General features: G+C 37.8%; 1 protein-coding gene across 1 annotated transcript in view; it reads right to left on the bottom strand.

The window, feature by feature from the left end:
• The window catches only part of LOC109104842 (breakpoint cluster region protein-like), a 67,935-nt gene that overhangs the window by 16,395 nt on the left and 36,685 nt on the right, over positions 1–14,855 (bottom strand). Inside the window, exons 2-8 of the mRNA XM_042778852.1 lie at positions 10,821–11,005; positions 8,312–8,416; positions 7,514–7,699; positions 3,753–3,860; positions 2,571–2,631; positions 2,243–2,295; positions 1,665–1,805 (exon numbers count right to left, since the gene is read on the bottom strand). Of these exons, the coding sequence (XP_042634786.1) occupies positions 1,665–1,805; positions 2,243–2,295; positions 2,571–2,631; positions 3,753–3,860; positions 7,514–7,699; positions 8,312–8,416; positions 10,821–11,005 (839 nt within the window). The remainder of the gene's footprint in view (positions 1–1,664; positions 1,806–2,242; positions 2,296–2,570; positions 2,632–3,752; positions 3,861–7,513; positions 7,700–8,311; positions 8,417–10,820; positions 11,006–14,855) is intronic.

Raw genomic sequence — 14,855 nt, 5'->3', positions numbered from 1 at the left:
CAGGGCAAAACAGCCTGTACCCGACTAGAATTGATGCCAGAAAGTTATCATATTCATTAAATGCAACAAGTCATTTGCATGTGAAAGTAGAAACACGTTCAATTCAGATGAAACTTCAGGCCTGATTATAACGTGCACGTTAACTTTCCTCATGAAATGTGTGTGTATTTCCGACAATATCCTCCACGATGTCATCGCTCGTGGCCAGCACACTCTTAAGCAGTTATGAGCAGCAGGCTGTGTAATGTGTGAAATATTTTATTTTTGTTATTACTATGGCCATTTGACTTATAGCAGTGTCCAGTGTGTCCTATACATTGAGTTATTTGTGACGGCTCGTAACTATATCAAAACTGACCGCCACAAATAGATTTTCCAAAAGGCTTATACTTTGTTGAATAAAATGAGCATGTCACGTTTCAAAATTAAAATGCAGCGCGGTTGTTTTTATATGATTGTATCTTTGAAAAAAAACGACTGTCTTCAGAAAAGCTTCAATGCCATTTTTATTTCATCTTTCCTGTAATGCCTGATAAAGTAGCGTTTGTAAGCAGCGCTTATTTCAGGGGTATCCAACCCTGCTCCTTGAGAGCTACTGTCCTGCAGAGTTCAGATCCAACACCAATCAAACACACCTGAACCAGCTAATCAAGGTGTTGAGTGGTTGTTGATGATTATATAGTTGTGTGTTGGAGCAGGGTTGGAACTGAAGTCTACAGGATGGTAGCTCTCCAGGAGCAGGGTTGGAGATCCCTGGCTAATTTGATTACAGCTGTTACCAGGGAAACCGCTATAGCTCCACTGCAACAGCGCCTCTTGCTGGCAGAGAATTAATTTGCAGTCTGTGGGAAACACTGGTGTCTGTCAGTAAACATAAACAAAAAGCTTGCTTCAGAACTGTTTTGGAAAGGTGCCTAAATTTTGAGCCATGTATTATTACTCTAAATTGGGCTACTACTACTATTACTATCTTGTACCCGGCAGTAATAATTTGCTCAAACTCACTTTAATGAGATGAATGGGAAAAAAAAAAAAAATCGACCAAACATATCGGCCAAAAAAATTGCCATCATATATCGGCCATCGGCTGCCCTGATTTCTAAATATCGGCATCGGCCAGTGAAAAACCCATATCGGTCGACCTCTGTTTAAGGGTGATCTTCCTGGGCGGGGTCAGCAAGGGGATGTGCTTTCTTACCAACTTTAACTAATGACATCATCATGACTCGAGCATTAGTAAGCAGATACTGAAAGAGATGATTGAAAATAAATCCCACTAGATCTGAGCACAAACAACTCAAATGCAGCAAAGAGTTCAGTAACAAATAGAGGATGTTTTATTTATAGAATAAACTCTCTGTGGAGATGGAGAGTGTATGCTAGTGTGAAACAGAGAGAAGGCAGAGTTGCCCAAGGATAGTTTTCGTGGAGAGCAGAGGGTGGGCTGGCTCTGAGATGGATGGAAACGACTGGCTGTATATCCTGATGGGAGCTCATTGGCTGGATGGCTTCAGGGCACCTGCACTATGTGCGACCTGGAATTTTGACATTTCTGTGCCCTTTAAAAATATGTTTTTGACAAACACTACTTATTTAACAAGATGGAGGACTTATGAGAGAGTGAGAGGGGTAAGATGGAAGGAAGGAGGGGTTTCTGCACTCACCTCTCCCTTCTTCACTGTCATGGACTGGCGGCGAGGTGTGCTCTCTTCGTTAATGCTGGACAGGAAGTTCTGTGAGATGCGAAGGGCGTCCTGCAGGAGGGGGTAATCTGGGTGACTGGAAGGTGTGTGTTTCAGAAGATCCTGTATAAAATAAACACAAACATTTAACGGAAAACAGATTTATTCAAAGCCATTTTTGATAAAGAAGTTAAAAACTAGTACAAAACAAATACAAAACCAGAGACCATATACAGTATACACCAGAGTCAGTGAACTAGCACTGCTATGAATGAGAGAAACTGCAACGCCCAATATGGCGGCCCCATAATTTCCTATGAAGTGATATATCAATGTTCATTTGTTCCCTGTGTTGTTTGCAGTGCCCTTTGGACTAAGTACACTACATGTGATTTAAAATATAATATAAGATGGCTGAACACCCTGGAAAGTAAACTTCACAAGGCACTCTGGCAATTGGAACATATCCTAAATATGAGCAATAGTAAAAACAATAAACGTAAACATTTAAATAACGCATAAAGATAATATTATGATAAACTACAGTAATGTTGACTCACATGTAAAACAAGCGTGCTCCGGGTCACTCTGTCCACTGGTTTATAGAGCAGAGCTGGCAAAATCAAGACAGAAGAGAACACACACACAGTGGGCGATTATTCACAAGAGCCACTTTCATACCGCAGGCTCAATTGGCGATGTTTGAAACCTTATCTAATCCACCCACTCAATGGGTTTTATGCAACTGAATTTAAAAGAAGGAATGACATTACATGCTAAGAGCAAAATGTGCAACACTTAAGCTCAATGAAAATACTATAGATAACATAATGAACACATAATTAAATACCATGTAAAAACAATAAATGCAATTCTATTGTTTCTTACTTTCCAGTGAGTATTTGGCTGTCAGGTCCTTGCACTCCTTGGTGCTCCTGACCTTGAGACTCTGCAGAGATATCAGAGACAAATTCAGGATCAATAAACCTGTGAAGTGCACACCATCATGCAGGGCTGGTAACTGTAATCTCATAAAGGACATCAGATTACTATTTCACAACAACTATTTTCACCATATTACAGCAGATATTCTCCTTACAAATGATAGCGTGTTATGTAGATGGTTATGTTCAAATAAAGCTTGTTACACAGTCATGAATAAATTAATGGCTAATTTGGCATCACTAGCCAGCAGTTTTGCCAACCTTACAGCTTATCAGACTTGTAAATAGTCCAAATATTACATGTAAAAACAAACAAAGCTTACTGTTAAATACTTGACTGTGTACAAGTGTTATGGTGTATATTCAACTTTTCTCTCCTCTATTCTCTGTATATTAAAATAATCCCTATCGGGACAGACTAAATGAATAAATCACATATCAGTCACATTTCATCTACATACACACTAAGTAAATGTTTCCTATTGCAAGGTTTACACCGGTGGCAATATGCTCTAGAACCCACTAGAAATTGTCCACCCCGGCCAGTGCAAACAAACAATTATCCTAATGTTCGCTTTTGGTCATGCTAGAAAGGAGGAATATCCAAAGTGTAAAGGAAAGTAGTAGTTGGCATGACAATGGCTGGTAGGGGAAATAAAGTGGGACGAGGTGAGCATCATCATATAGATTTTATTCCAGACACCCTCTCTTTATAACATTTAGCAAGGCATAAAATCTCCCGCTGAACTCTGAAGAGCGCTGATCGCTACTTTTAGATCTATGCATCAAGGACACAGTAGATCTGATTGGAAGTTGTTGAGGCTACAATTCCACTTTCTTGTTTTCTAACTTTAACCAATACAATAAGCCTGAATTAGGGATGATAGAAAAACTGGTACTTTGTCCATATCAAACTATTTATTTATTTTTTGCTCTGTTATCAAAATTGGTCTCAAGAATCATTACATTTCACTGGTATTGATATCAACTATGTTACAGGATTCTATACCTTCTAACCAATCAGAAGCTTAGGTTGCTTTGGTAATAACTAAGCAGGGGATTTTGGGTAGAGATATCTGTTCCCGTATTAGAATAACAAGACCTTGAGCACTCCATAAGGCATTACCTCAGAGATCTCTGCAAACTGTGTGTTCGCTTGACAGCACTTCTCTGCGGTCTCCACGGCGAGTTCGTAATTATCCACAAAGGCCCTGTACACTCCAAGCTGGCTAGCCTGCAGGAAGAGAAAACAAAGTGAGTCATATCCACTCATGCATCTTTCTGTCTTTGTTGCCCATGTATGGTGGACTTTAAAACAGTAGGATGCAAACTGTTGGGATTTATGAGTATATCTAAGATGGCAGTTCTCGCTTCTGGCTAACAGCGACACTATCAGTAATGAGTGAGATGCACGCATGGACTCGCCATAGTGACATGGGGTGGACAGACAGGACAGTGTCATCACCACAGGAGCAGCTGGGCTGTTGCTGTGTGTGGCTATAGAGCCTACAGCAGTTGCCATGGCAGCAGAGGCCAACTCTACAGTGAGCAATTAATGCAAGCTGCTGGCGCTTGTAAAAAGCACATTTGAAAATCTGATTTAGCCCATCAAAACTCAATAGCCATCCTTTTAGAGCTGGAAACCTCTCTCTGGAAATGGCTCAATCAATCTCTCAAAACACAAATATACATAAGATGATAAAGGATTTGTGTGGTTGTATAGGCATGATAATAAATAAGCTTGAGCTCAGCCAGCTAAGGCATTTGTCTAGCTGAACTGACCATGTGGATTTGACAGTTTAAGAGTACATATTCAACATTAATGTAGAAGATCTTATTGATTTCTTCAAACATTTGGTAGCAATTTAGTTTCACACTTTAAATTTAATAGCTGTAGATTAGATTTTCTACCGAGTTTTCGCCCTTATGACCCTACGCTTTTGTTACTGTACCATTAAAATGATTATTCACCCAAAAATGGCAATTCTATTAACATTTATTCATTTTCATGTCATTCCATACCTGTCTAACTTTAGCTATAGTCATTACAAAAGGAGTAATCGACAAACAATTTGCTACAACAATCTGTTTTTGGTAACAAAAAACTAAATATTCACAACTGCTGGACAGGAATGAATGCCACCACTGTTTTTTGTCATCAGTCAGACTCATCCCACAGGTACACGTGCAGGTTTGGAGGTATGTCCGGGGATAAATCTTTTATTCTGCACAGGCCAAACAGACCATAAGTGAAGTCATTTTCACAGTGTGTGCAATCCTCTCCTTGCTGAGCAGAAACAGCTGCTCTGGGCCAGAATCTATCTGCTGCGTGGAGGATGGGAATTTACTCTGCAACAACCTCATTACAGCGTGGAGAAGGATGATGACCGTAATAAAGCAACGACAACACATGCCAGGTCCTGTCTAACCAAGGCTGAGCGCTATGAGGAGATGCGTTAAGCTGAAGCAAGAAACTGAAAATTTAGCAATGTCAACAGACTGAAGCAACTTGAATCAAATGTTTTTAAAACGTACAAAACCAACTAAACAAAGAGACCTCAGAGTAGACACTATATTTCAGTTGAAGGATACAAATTGTTCATTATGTTATGTACTTTATGAGAATCAGTCAGACAAAAAACACTTGGAAGAAACGTAGACAGAAATGAAAAATAGAAAAAGTTAATTATGTAAAACAAATTAAAAAGTAAATGAAAAACTTTTCTAAAACTTTTTTTTTTTTTAAGATAATGTTTGAAAAAAAAAATACATATAAAGCTAAATATGGTTTCACTTAATTAAAAATCATTTCATAAGAATCAACAGAAAAGTAATGGGTCCCAGAGGAGTTCAAAACATCACAGTCCATCAAAATATGCTTCAGAGATAATGGACTCTGGCATAAGAGGCATTAAAAAGAATCTTCACCCATTAACAAAAACCTACGTCTGGAGTGGCCTATTCAGCAGCGGGTGCAGATAATGTGGTCCTATCAATTTTAAAAATAGACATAGGCTAATATTTTCAACCAACCACAGGATTGATTTGGTAAAGTTTATCTGTGCTATACTGATGCCATTTGGTTTGCCAATTTTTGAGGATATACGTGTTTATAGTAGGACATTATTTGAGCTTGGATGGATGGATGTATGGACCGATAGATGGATAGATAGATAGATAGGCAATATAGCAGTGTTGACAATAACTGTGATATTTGAAATGTGTTTTAAAAAAATAGTTTGTATGATTTTTTTGTACACTGTAAAAAAAAAAAAAAAAAAAAAAAAGGAAAGGGCACTAGACACCCCAGTCTGTGTTGACAGAGTGATATTCCTCAATCAGATAACACATAACCAGCCCGTTATGTCAATACAGAGAAGTTGTATGCTAAGGCTGTTTTGAGAATGCTGAGATGCATCTAAAGCCAACACACAAACTAAAAAGTTGACTGGTTGACAGAGACTTCAGCACAGCAGTGTTCACATCCTCTACTCCTCGACACACTTCCTCATGATGACATAACCATATGCCAGGCCTAGCTGAAGATGAAAGTATGTTCCTCTGCTCTGTGCCTTTAGCAATGTTTAAGTAGGTCACAGAAAAGATGGGAATGTCAAAATTTCTCGCTGTTAGGAGAGCAGTCTCCAGAGAATTTACATACGTGTGTCAGAGAATTGCGTAAAACATTTAGTGCAAGTGAACAGGAATATTAGCATCTTTTTCACAGCTGAGCAGGAAAACGAACAACATCTTTGACATACATTGCTCATGATTTGCATTGCGTTGTCTTACTCAACATGAGCTGTCAGAAAGAAAGAAACAACACAAACAGCAGGAAACATTTCTATCACCGACTTAAACTGTATTTTGTTTGTTCATTCATCTTCTTGTCTCTCCCGCTGCGAGCAACTGTCTTTTCAGGGAGGCTGCATCCTTGAGCACTGCCTCGTCTCCTGCCTCCGGATTCTTGTTAATGGATGTGGGAGAGGGTGAGGGGATCAGTGGCAAATAGCCTCTGGTCAAAATGACTGCCTGACTGTCTGAGGAAAGCCCAGCACCTTCTGGGAGAAAACACAACTTGGCAACCGTAGCTTCCGTTTATTAAGCGTGGGAAGGTGAAAGTGGGGATAAACAAAGGGGAAAATGGAAAGATAAATAAATGTGGAATATGACTCCTGTTTGCACTGGCCTGACAGACTGATAAGGGATTTATCTGCCACACTAACAGTCAGCAGAGTCACATGAGGAAAGAACTTAATGGAAAAGGTGTGTGTGTGGGGATAGAGGGGGATAGAGTAGGGTTGCAAGAGATAGAGAACACAATCTTCGAATGGCACTATTAATAGCCTCTACTCGAGACACAAAGCACACACTGTAGTATCTGCTCAAGTGGCTTGGTGAAAAAAGGCAGTGTTTTCAATGTTACAGAGGCTCCTGCAGTCCAGACACTGTGTGAGTGTACTGCATTGCTCTAGGGGCATAAATGATTCATTTAGGATTCCTTGATTTAGAGATAAATGTTCATTCTTATTCAGTCTCAAGAGGCACAAATGTGGAAAGAGAGTGGACAGCTGAAGTGATTTCACTATGATCAGAATTTACTTTCTTTAATCATAATAATTCTTTACTCTAAATTCTCAATTAACAATTACATTCAAAACCAGACTCTGATTATACATATATACAGTACATACACACACACACATACACACACACACACACACACACACACACACACACATATATATATATATATATATATATATATATATATTTTTTTATTTTTTTCAAGATTCAACATTGAATGCTGAGTGAAACAGGACATTGTCCATCAATTTTATGTTGTTTTTAACCTGAAAAGGGGTCAATGTACAGACATTTACTCACTTGTTTTTGGAAAAGGTCTCCCACACATTGGTGGTGACTCCACTGCTGCACTCTGGGTAAAAGGCTATCATAGAATTCTTTGTGGATCTCATAGAGCTCAGGCACTTTAAAGAAGATGGTTTCGATCTGTTGAACAGTCAGGACAGGCTGGGAGGTGGTAGCTGCTGCTTTCAGGGGCTTCATGGGCTGACAAAGGAGCAGGAACAGAAATTTTAATGAGAAGTTTTCTATTTTAATATATTTTAAAATGTAATGTATTCCTGTGATAGTAAAGTTAAATTTTCAGCAGCCATTACTCCAGTCTTCATTGTCACATGATTCTTTAGAAATCATTCCAATATGCTGATTTGGTGCTCAAAAAAATCTCATATTATTAGTTGAAAAACCATAGTATTTTTTTTTTTCAGGAATCTCTAATGAATAGAAAGTTCAAAAGAACATAATTTATAATACAGAAACTTTTTTAACATCAGAAATGTCTTTAAACACACTTTTGATGAATTTCCTTGCTTTATAAGAGTATAAATTTCCCAAAACAGTAGTGTAAAACGAATATGACCCTCCTTGGAGTTAGAGTGTGCTTTTGGCTAAAGTTTACCCTGCTAATGTACATAATCACACACATATATTTATATGTATTTAAATGTATGACATTCCTGTTGCAGATGATTGGTAAGATAGTCTAATTTTAAAATCAGTGGTATAATCGCTCAGCTGACCCGCATATCTCACTTATAAGACTCCTTGTGCAAATTTTATCATTCTTTGTTAGCAAAATCAAACTTGAGGCACTTTTACCAGTAACAGCGCTTCCAGATGGCTGAGGTAGGTCTCTTCACTGGCCAGGATTCCAGACAACACCCTTTTCCTCATCTCCAATCCCTTCTCCAGGTCTAGCTCCGCCTGCGTGAACATAGAAAGAGCTCACACACTTCTGAACACCACACTCTTAAATCACATGACATTAAATTACATACTGGCAATGCTGGAAAGAGCTATAAAAAAGTGATTTGGCACTGGTTCAATGGAGCTGCTCTACGGTCTTATAATAACTGTCTCGGCTACAAGAGAATCATGGGAAATTCATAACACCTTTGAACTGAATAAGGCCTTTATGTAGTCTACTATTCACCAGGTCCTGAGTAAAGTATCAGATATACTACAGACCTAGAATCCATCCAAAAGCAAGGCATATCTTTTATGTGTTGTGTTTAGGGTTACCGAACGCTGATCATGGCTAAATGGGCCTGAAAAGTTGGTTTCCATGGCCACAGTACAGGAAGTGGAAACCATAGATGTTTGTGATAGTCTCATGAGACTTTCTAGTCCAGATTTTAGGATATAACATCCATCTGCATCATTTATGTGTTATCGTTGTAGACCATACTGGCTTGAATTGAGTTTTTCAGCTGAGATGATGCTAAAATTCTTTCACTGCATACATTTCTTCTAATCTAACCAACTGATATAAGATGTAAAACCCCACCTTGTGACTGAGTAAATCCCGCCACTGAAAGCTTCAGCAGGGGGAAGGTGGAAATCAAGGTTTTATTCATAAACTCTTGGGCGCTAGACGTCTCACCCCATGGGGCACTCCTGTATCTCTAGACCACCATCTTTTATTCATCCACATAATTATTAATCAAAGCATTTCAGTGTTCCAGTGCATGAGAATGAGTTGAGCTCATCTCAGATGCTCAAACAATAACCCTCACATACTGAAAATGCAAGGATGAAAAAGTATCTCATCATGCACACAACAGGCAAAAAATTACAAACGAAAGCAGCAAACATGTTTAAAGAACATACACAGAACAGTATGCTAATAACAATTAGGAATGTGTAGATAAAAAAAAAAAACTATTAAAAAATAATTTATCTACATACTATTAAGAGTTAGTATAACCTTGTAGAGAACTTGTTTAAATGTTTAAAATAAGTTTCACATGAACTTTTCCCATACATAAAGCTAAAGGAATTTGTTCCATATTTGGAGCTTCATTTGTCTTATATCATATTGTACTTTGAAATGCGACCTAATAAAAACAGATATGTTACATTATGAGGCCAACATACAGAAAAGGTATAATTTCTAAATAAAGTCAAACAGATTTCTTGAACACAATAATTTGCTCATAGAAAAGTCCAAATTCAATCTTTTGCAATTTCAATAAAGCACATAAGACCTTTTTTGGCCATTTTTATGTTTGAGGGGAAACAAGGTAAGGAAATGTGTCCGTAAAATGGGTGACCATCCCTCTGTAGTGTCAACTGCAGGTTTATTTTCAGCTCAATTCAAGATATTCACATAGCAAATCCCTTTTTGAATCTATCCATATTTCAAATCTCTGGATTTGTGTATGTTGGGTAAACACATGAAGCATTTACAGGGTGTTACTTGGTAAGGGTGTGTGAGTGTGTGTGCAGGTGAGTATCTACTCTGTATTGATTGAAATCCATGTGGGAGCTAAACATGGAGGTCATAAGAGCCCAAATAAACTGCTTGCCTCTGGGCCTGGTATTGGCAGGGTGGGACATCAATCAATTTGACAATTTGTCAATAAAGCAAGAAAGCTCTGTTTTACAATCAGTAATTTAATTTGATGGCATGGCCACTATGCATGATGAAGGCAGTTTCCTGAGACTCTGAAATGAAAGCCATAATCATTTTAAACCCCAGTTGATAACAATTTTCTAGAAACTAGAAAGAATTTCTTTAGATCACACATGACTGCATGCAATGAATGATGTGAGATTCTTCTGCACAGTGCCGAGCTATATAATATTTACTAAGCTGTGATAAGCACTAAATGTTCAATTAGAATTGTACAATGCAGACTCAGCACTTCAGAATCTGCAAGCTTTGAAATCTGCCAAATTTCACAGCTCACTAGTTTTGTTGTGTACCATTACCATTGAGGCTATAAATATATGTTGGTTTACTGGTACAATTATTCATAATGGACTGCTGCACAGATGGCATACTGTATACTTGGTGGATTTCTATCATGGATTCATGCATGCATAAAGAAAACTCTAATGCGTACTATTTACTTTCGCATTCCACCAAGCCTTCATCTCCACCAAGCCAAAGCCTTCATCTCTCTATTCCCAACAAAATAATTAGCTACTACTATTACATGGGTATCTGATGAGTCTGACTCGTCATTTGTGGCATTCCACAGTCATATTTGTATATTTTGTATGGTCAATTATTTTGTATTTGTTAAATGCATGCATTTATTTAGAGGTCAAAAAATCAAAATGTCAGATTTGTCACTGTCTGACTGGCAAGGAGGTAACTTACAGACTTGGAGGACTCAATCGAGCCAGAGGAGAGGGTGTCTCGACTGCTGCGGCTCTTGGAGCTGAGGTGAGGGGAGGAGGAGGGGGAGTCGTCAATGTAGGGCAGAATGTCATGGTGTCGGCGCTGCTCCTCTGCTCGGTCCGCGTCGTAACCATAGGTGGGCGGAGTGCCTGTAAATGGACCATCTGTGAACAGTAGGAAAAAGAGGAATACAGTTGACAAAACCAAGTGGAAGAACAGCATCATAAGGAACATAAAATATCTTTTGAACAATGCATACTAGAATGAACTGCACAGAAATAAAGCTACTGACTGGTAAACAACAGTATGTAATATTAGAGCTAATGCCCCATGTCTCAGTGGTCAATTGATTCAGTTTAAGTGGCAGTCTAACATTAGCCTATAGAGCTCTTAAAGAGCAATAGGATTATGTCGGGAGTGGGTTTTGGTATTAATTCAGACATACCAGAACTTTCTGTATACATCAAGATCACACATAACTTTATGGCTTAAAGAGTTTCCCTCACCAGAGGAAGAGACATAAAGGAAGAGAAACGCTCTCACTCCTGTGGGACAGCAGCCCAAGTTCCCTCTTCCTGGACCGGTTTGACCATTAAGCTGCTGGCAGCCACACCAGAGGATCTCATATTTATTCAACAAAAGCTCTGTTAGATTTTGCCTTCATATAAGACATGAACATCTGCTACCCTCTGGAAGGAATATGCTGAACATTAAAGGGTTAGTTGTTCCAAACCAGTATGACTTTTGTCTTTCTCAGGTTTTCAACTTTAGGTTGAGTAAATGAAAACACGGACTTAATTTTGGGGAAAAACTATCCCTTTAAGTTCTTCAAAAAGGTGACAGCAAAAATGCACTGCTGGCTTTAAAAGACTGATGGACACAAAGTGATACTGTCAATTCAAAGTCACTGCTAATGAATCCCTCCCTTGTTTTCTGAGTTACCTGCTAGCAGGTGGGAAAACTCCTGCAGTTCTAATCAGAGTTAAAACCAGAGAAATGACCACGGAAACATTTTTTCCTCACCACACAGAGAGAGGACGGGCAATGTGAGCATTTACTTGATGTGGAAAACAGGTTTTCATAGTCTTTAATGCAGTTTGCTAATTGCACAACTTAGGGATGCCCGATAAAGGATTTTAGCAGATATCCAATATGCCGATATTTTTCAACTCATTTTGGCCAATAGCCGATGCCGATATATTTCCTTTTGTTTGGAAACAACACAAAAAGTATAGCAAATTATTTTTAATTTAGTTTTTTTTAACAGGAACTTATTTTTTACGTTCTTAACAAGAACTTATTTGTTAGAATTAAATAAACAATAATGAAGTTATTTTTTATAACTATAAATAAACTGTATATCAATCACTGCATTTTTTTTTCTCAGAAAGATGCAGTTGTAACCTTAATTTAACATTTTATTGTAAAATTTAACATTGGTAGATGGTCTAAACAAGCAAAATTTGTAAAAATTCTGAAAATCTTTTAGAGCTCATAATTTGTTTTAAAAAAATTACACATTTTTATGAATAAATGAGTATATATAAAATTATTTAATTTACAAGTGTCATGTTTGTGATTTTTTTAAATTAATGTAAGCGATAGCTTCTGACCTTTAAATCAAAACATACTCATGAATTTATGACATTTATTTAGAAACACAGTCTAATTGTTATTTGTGTATTTTACTTTCATTTGATTAAAAGTAGGCCAACAGCGCCCCCTACGAAATTAAAACTCCTTACAGAAAGGGCATTAGGACCCTGGGGAGGCTGCAGCTGCTGACACTGCATGTGCTATTACTGTTTAATCTATCATATACCGAACGCATCTAGTGCATTCTCAGTTTAAATGCAGCGATCCAAAGCAGTGAATCTTCTGCGATTCAGGCAAAACATTGCTTCCAGAATGAGTCATACTTCTGATGTGATCTAAATGCTAGCACACCCTGAGCACATGTGAGTTAACGTAATGTATTCCTCTTATCGGCAAGACATATCGGCATATTTTTTCACATTGGGCCGGTGCCGATATGTACATTTAAAGCCATTATCGGCTGATTCTGATATCGGTCTGATAATATTGTGCAACTTGTTTACTGATATGTATGACCTGCATGAACATTGATCATTTTGATTACTATGAAATAAAACTCATTGAAGAGTCACTGAGTTATTACATTTCTAAAAATGAGTATTATGATAATTATAAATAATACATACACACCACCATTCAAAAGTTTAGGGTTTGGGATGTTTTTAAAAGAATCTCTTATGCTCACCAAAGATGCATTTATTTGATCAAAAATACAGTAAAAAAGTGATACTGTAAAATATTATTAGCCTATAATTTAAAATAACTTTTTTCTATTTGAATATATTTTAAAATGTAATTTATTCCTAAGATAGCAAAGTAGATTTTTTAAACACTCATTACTCCAGTTCTCAGTGTCACATGATCCTTCAGAAACCATTCTAATATGGTGATTTGCTGCTCAAGAAACATTTCTAATTATTATCAAGGTTGAAAACAGCTGCTTAATATTTAATACACTTTTTAGGATTCTTTGATGAATAGATTAATAGTTTAGAAGAAGAATTTATTTGAAATAGAATTTTCATTAAAGTCATTATTATCACTTTTGATCAATTTAAGGCCCACACACATGCTGAATAAAAGTACTAGTTTCTATCCAATAATAATAATAATAATAATAATAATGATGATGATGATAAAACCTTACTGACCCCAAACTTCTGCACAGTAGTGTATACCGTATACAAAAACATGTCCACTTAATCTATTTCATGTTTCTTTGGCCACCAGGAGTTAGAACATTTAAAATAAATAAAGAATTATATGAATCATAACATCTGTTTGAAAACATTGACAAATAATGTATGCATTAATATGTCTGTATAAACTCTAATGGAATGAGACCCACTGTGTTTATGCGTAAAGCCAGATGAGCATGAAACAGCTCTAGCTGACTCTGAGTCACACTGCCTTGTCATTGCCCTAGTGTTCATCCTTCCACTCTTGCCTCTATCATCTCTCTCTCTCCCTTTCCTCCACTCTTTCTTGTCACTTCCTCTGGCTTCCTGCAGATGTCTGCTACTATTTGGCCGAACTAGAAGCATGCCATACACATCTGGAAATATCGTCATCAGTACCACCATCATTAACAAAATCAGATCCAACCTCTTTGTGAAACCTAGACACAAACTTGTACATTAACAACAAACAAGAATTCCAAATAAATTGTGGACCGTCCCAGATGATTGCATTTTCAGCAATGATTTGGGGAGAATTCTGGTGACATGATAAAATGTGTTAAAGCAAAATAAAATTAAACAAAATATTTAATTAACAAAAAAAAGCTAAATCTGTGGGCCTGCTCATGGGGAAAAAATCCCAGGATCTCTCTGTGCTCCAGTGTGTTAACACAGGGTTATTCCCTGCAGGATGAAGAGCAGATTGAAACTTACAGCATGTCGTCCCTCAGCGGCCAATGGGTTTATGGGAAGTGGGGAAGCCTGGGAGATGAACTCCTGCAAAACTGCCAAAATCTCTTTAGCATGTGTGCCAAAGGGCTTCAGATAATCCTATCATTTGGGTTCGGAAGAAAAGGAAAGAATTTGTGGGTGGAATTGGGGTGTTAATGTTTTTGTGAGTGCCGACATCTCCTTCAGGGCTCTTTGGATAGAGAAGTGAGGGTAGTGATGGGGGCTGAGATCTTGAAGAGGTCTGCATCTGCCAGATAAATTAAAGACACGCCTTCCTCCTCCCATGTGTCACATGTTCCATTAAAGTCTGGAAATTAGAGTGCAGAAAAACGTGTATGTGTGGTACCCATGAGTGGCCGGCCTCTAGGGAGGAGAAAAAAAAAAAACTGGGAAAAGAAATGGAAAATGACACATCAGGGATGAAGAAGTCAGTCCATTTTCTTCCCCACAGTCGGTTTCCCTAAATATCCAATTTTCAGGCAATTTAATACCCCCCACCCCTAACTAT

This window comes from Cyprinus carpio, chromosome A21 (assembly GCF_018340385.1).
Source record: "Cyprinus carpio isolate SPL01 chromosome A21, ASM1834038v1, whole genome shotgun sequence".
In the NCBI taxonomy this organism is placed as follows: domain Eukaryota; kingdom Metazoa; phylum Chordata; class Actinopteri; order Cypriniformes; family Cyprinidae; genus Cyprinus; species Cyprinus carpio.
The sequence above is the reverse complement of the archived record's forward strand: the minus strand, read 5'-3'. Positions and strand labels throughout refer to the sequence as shown.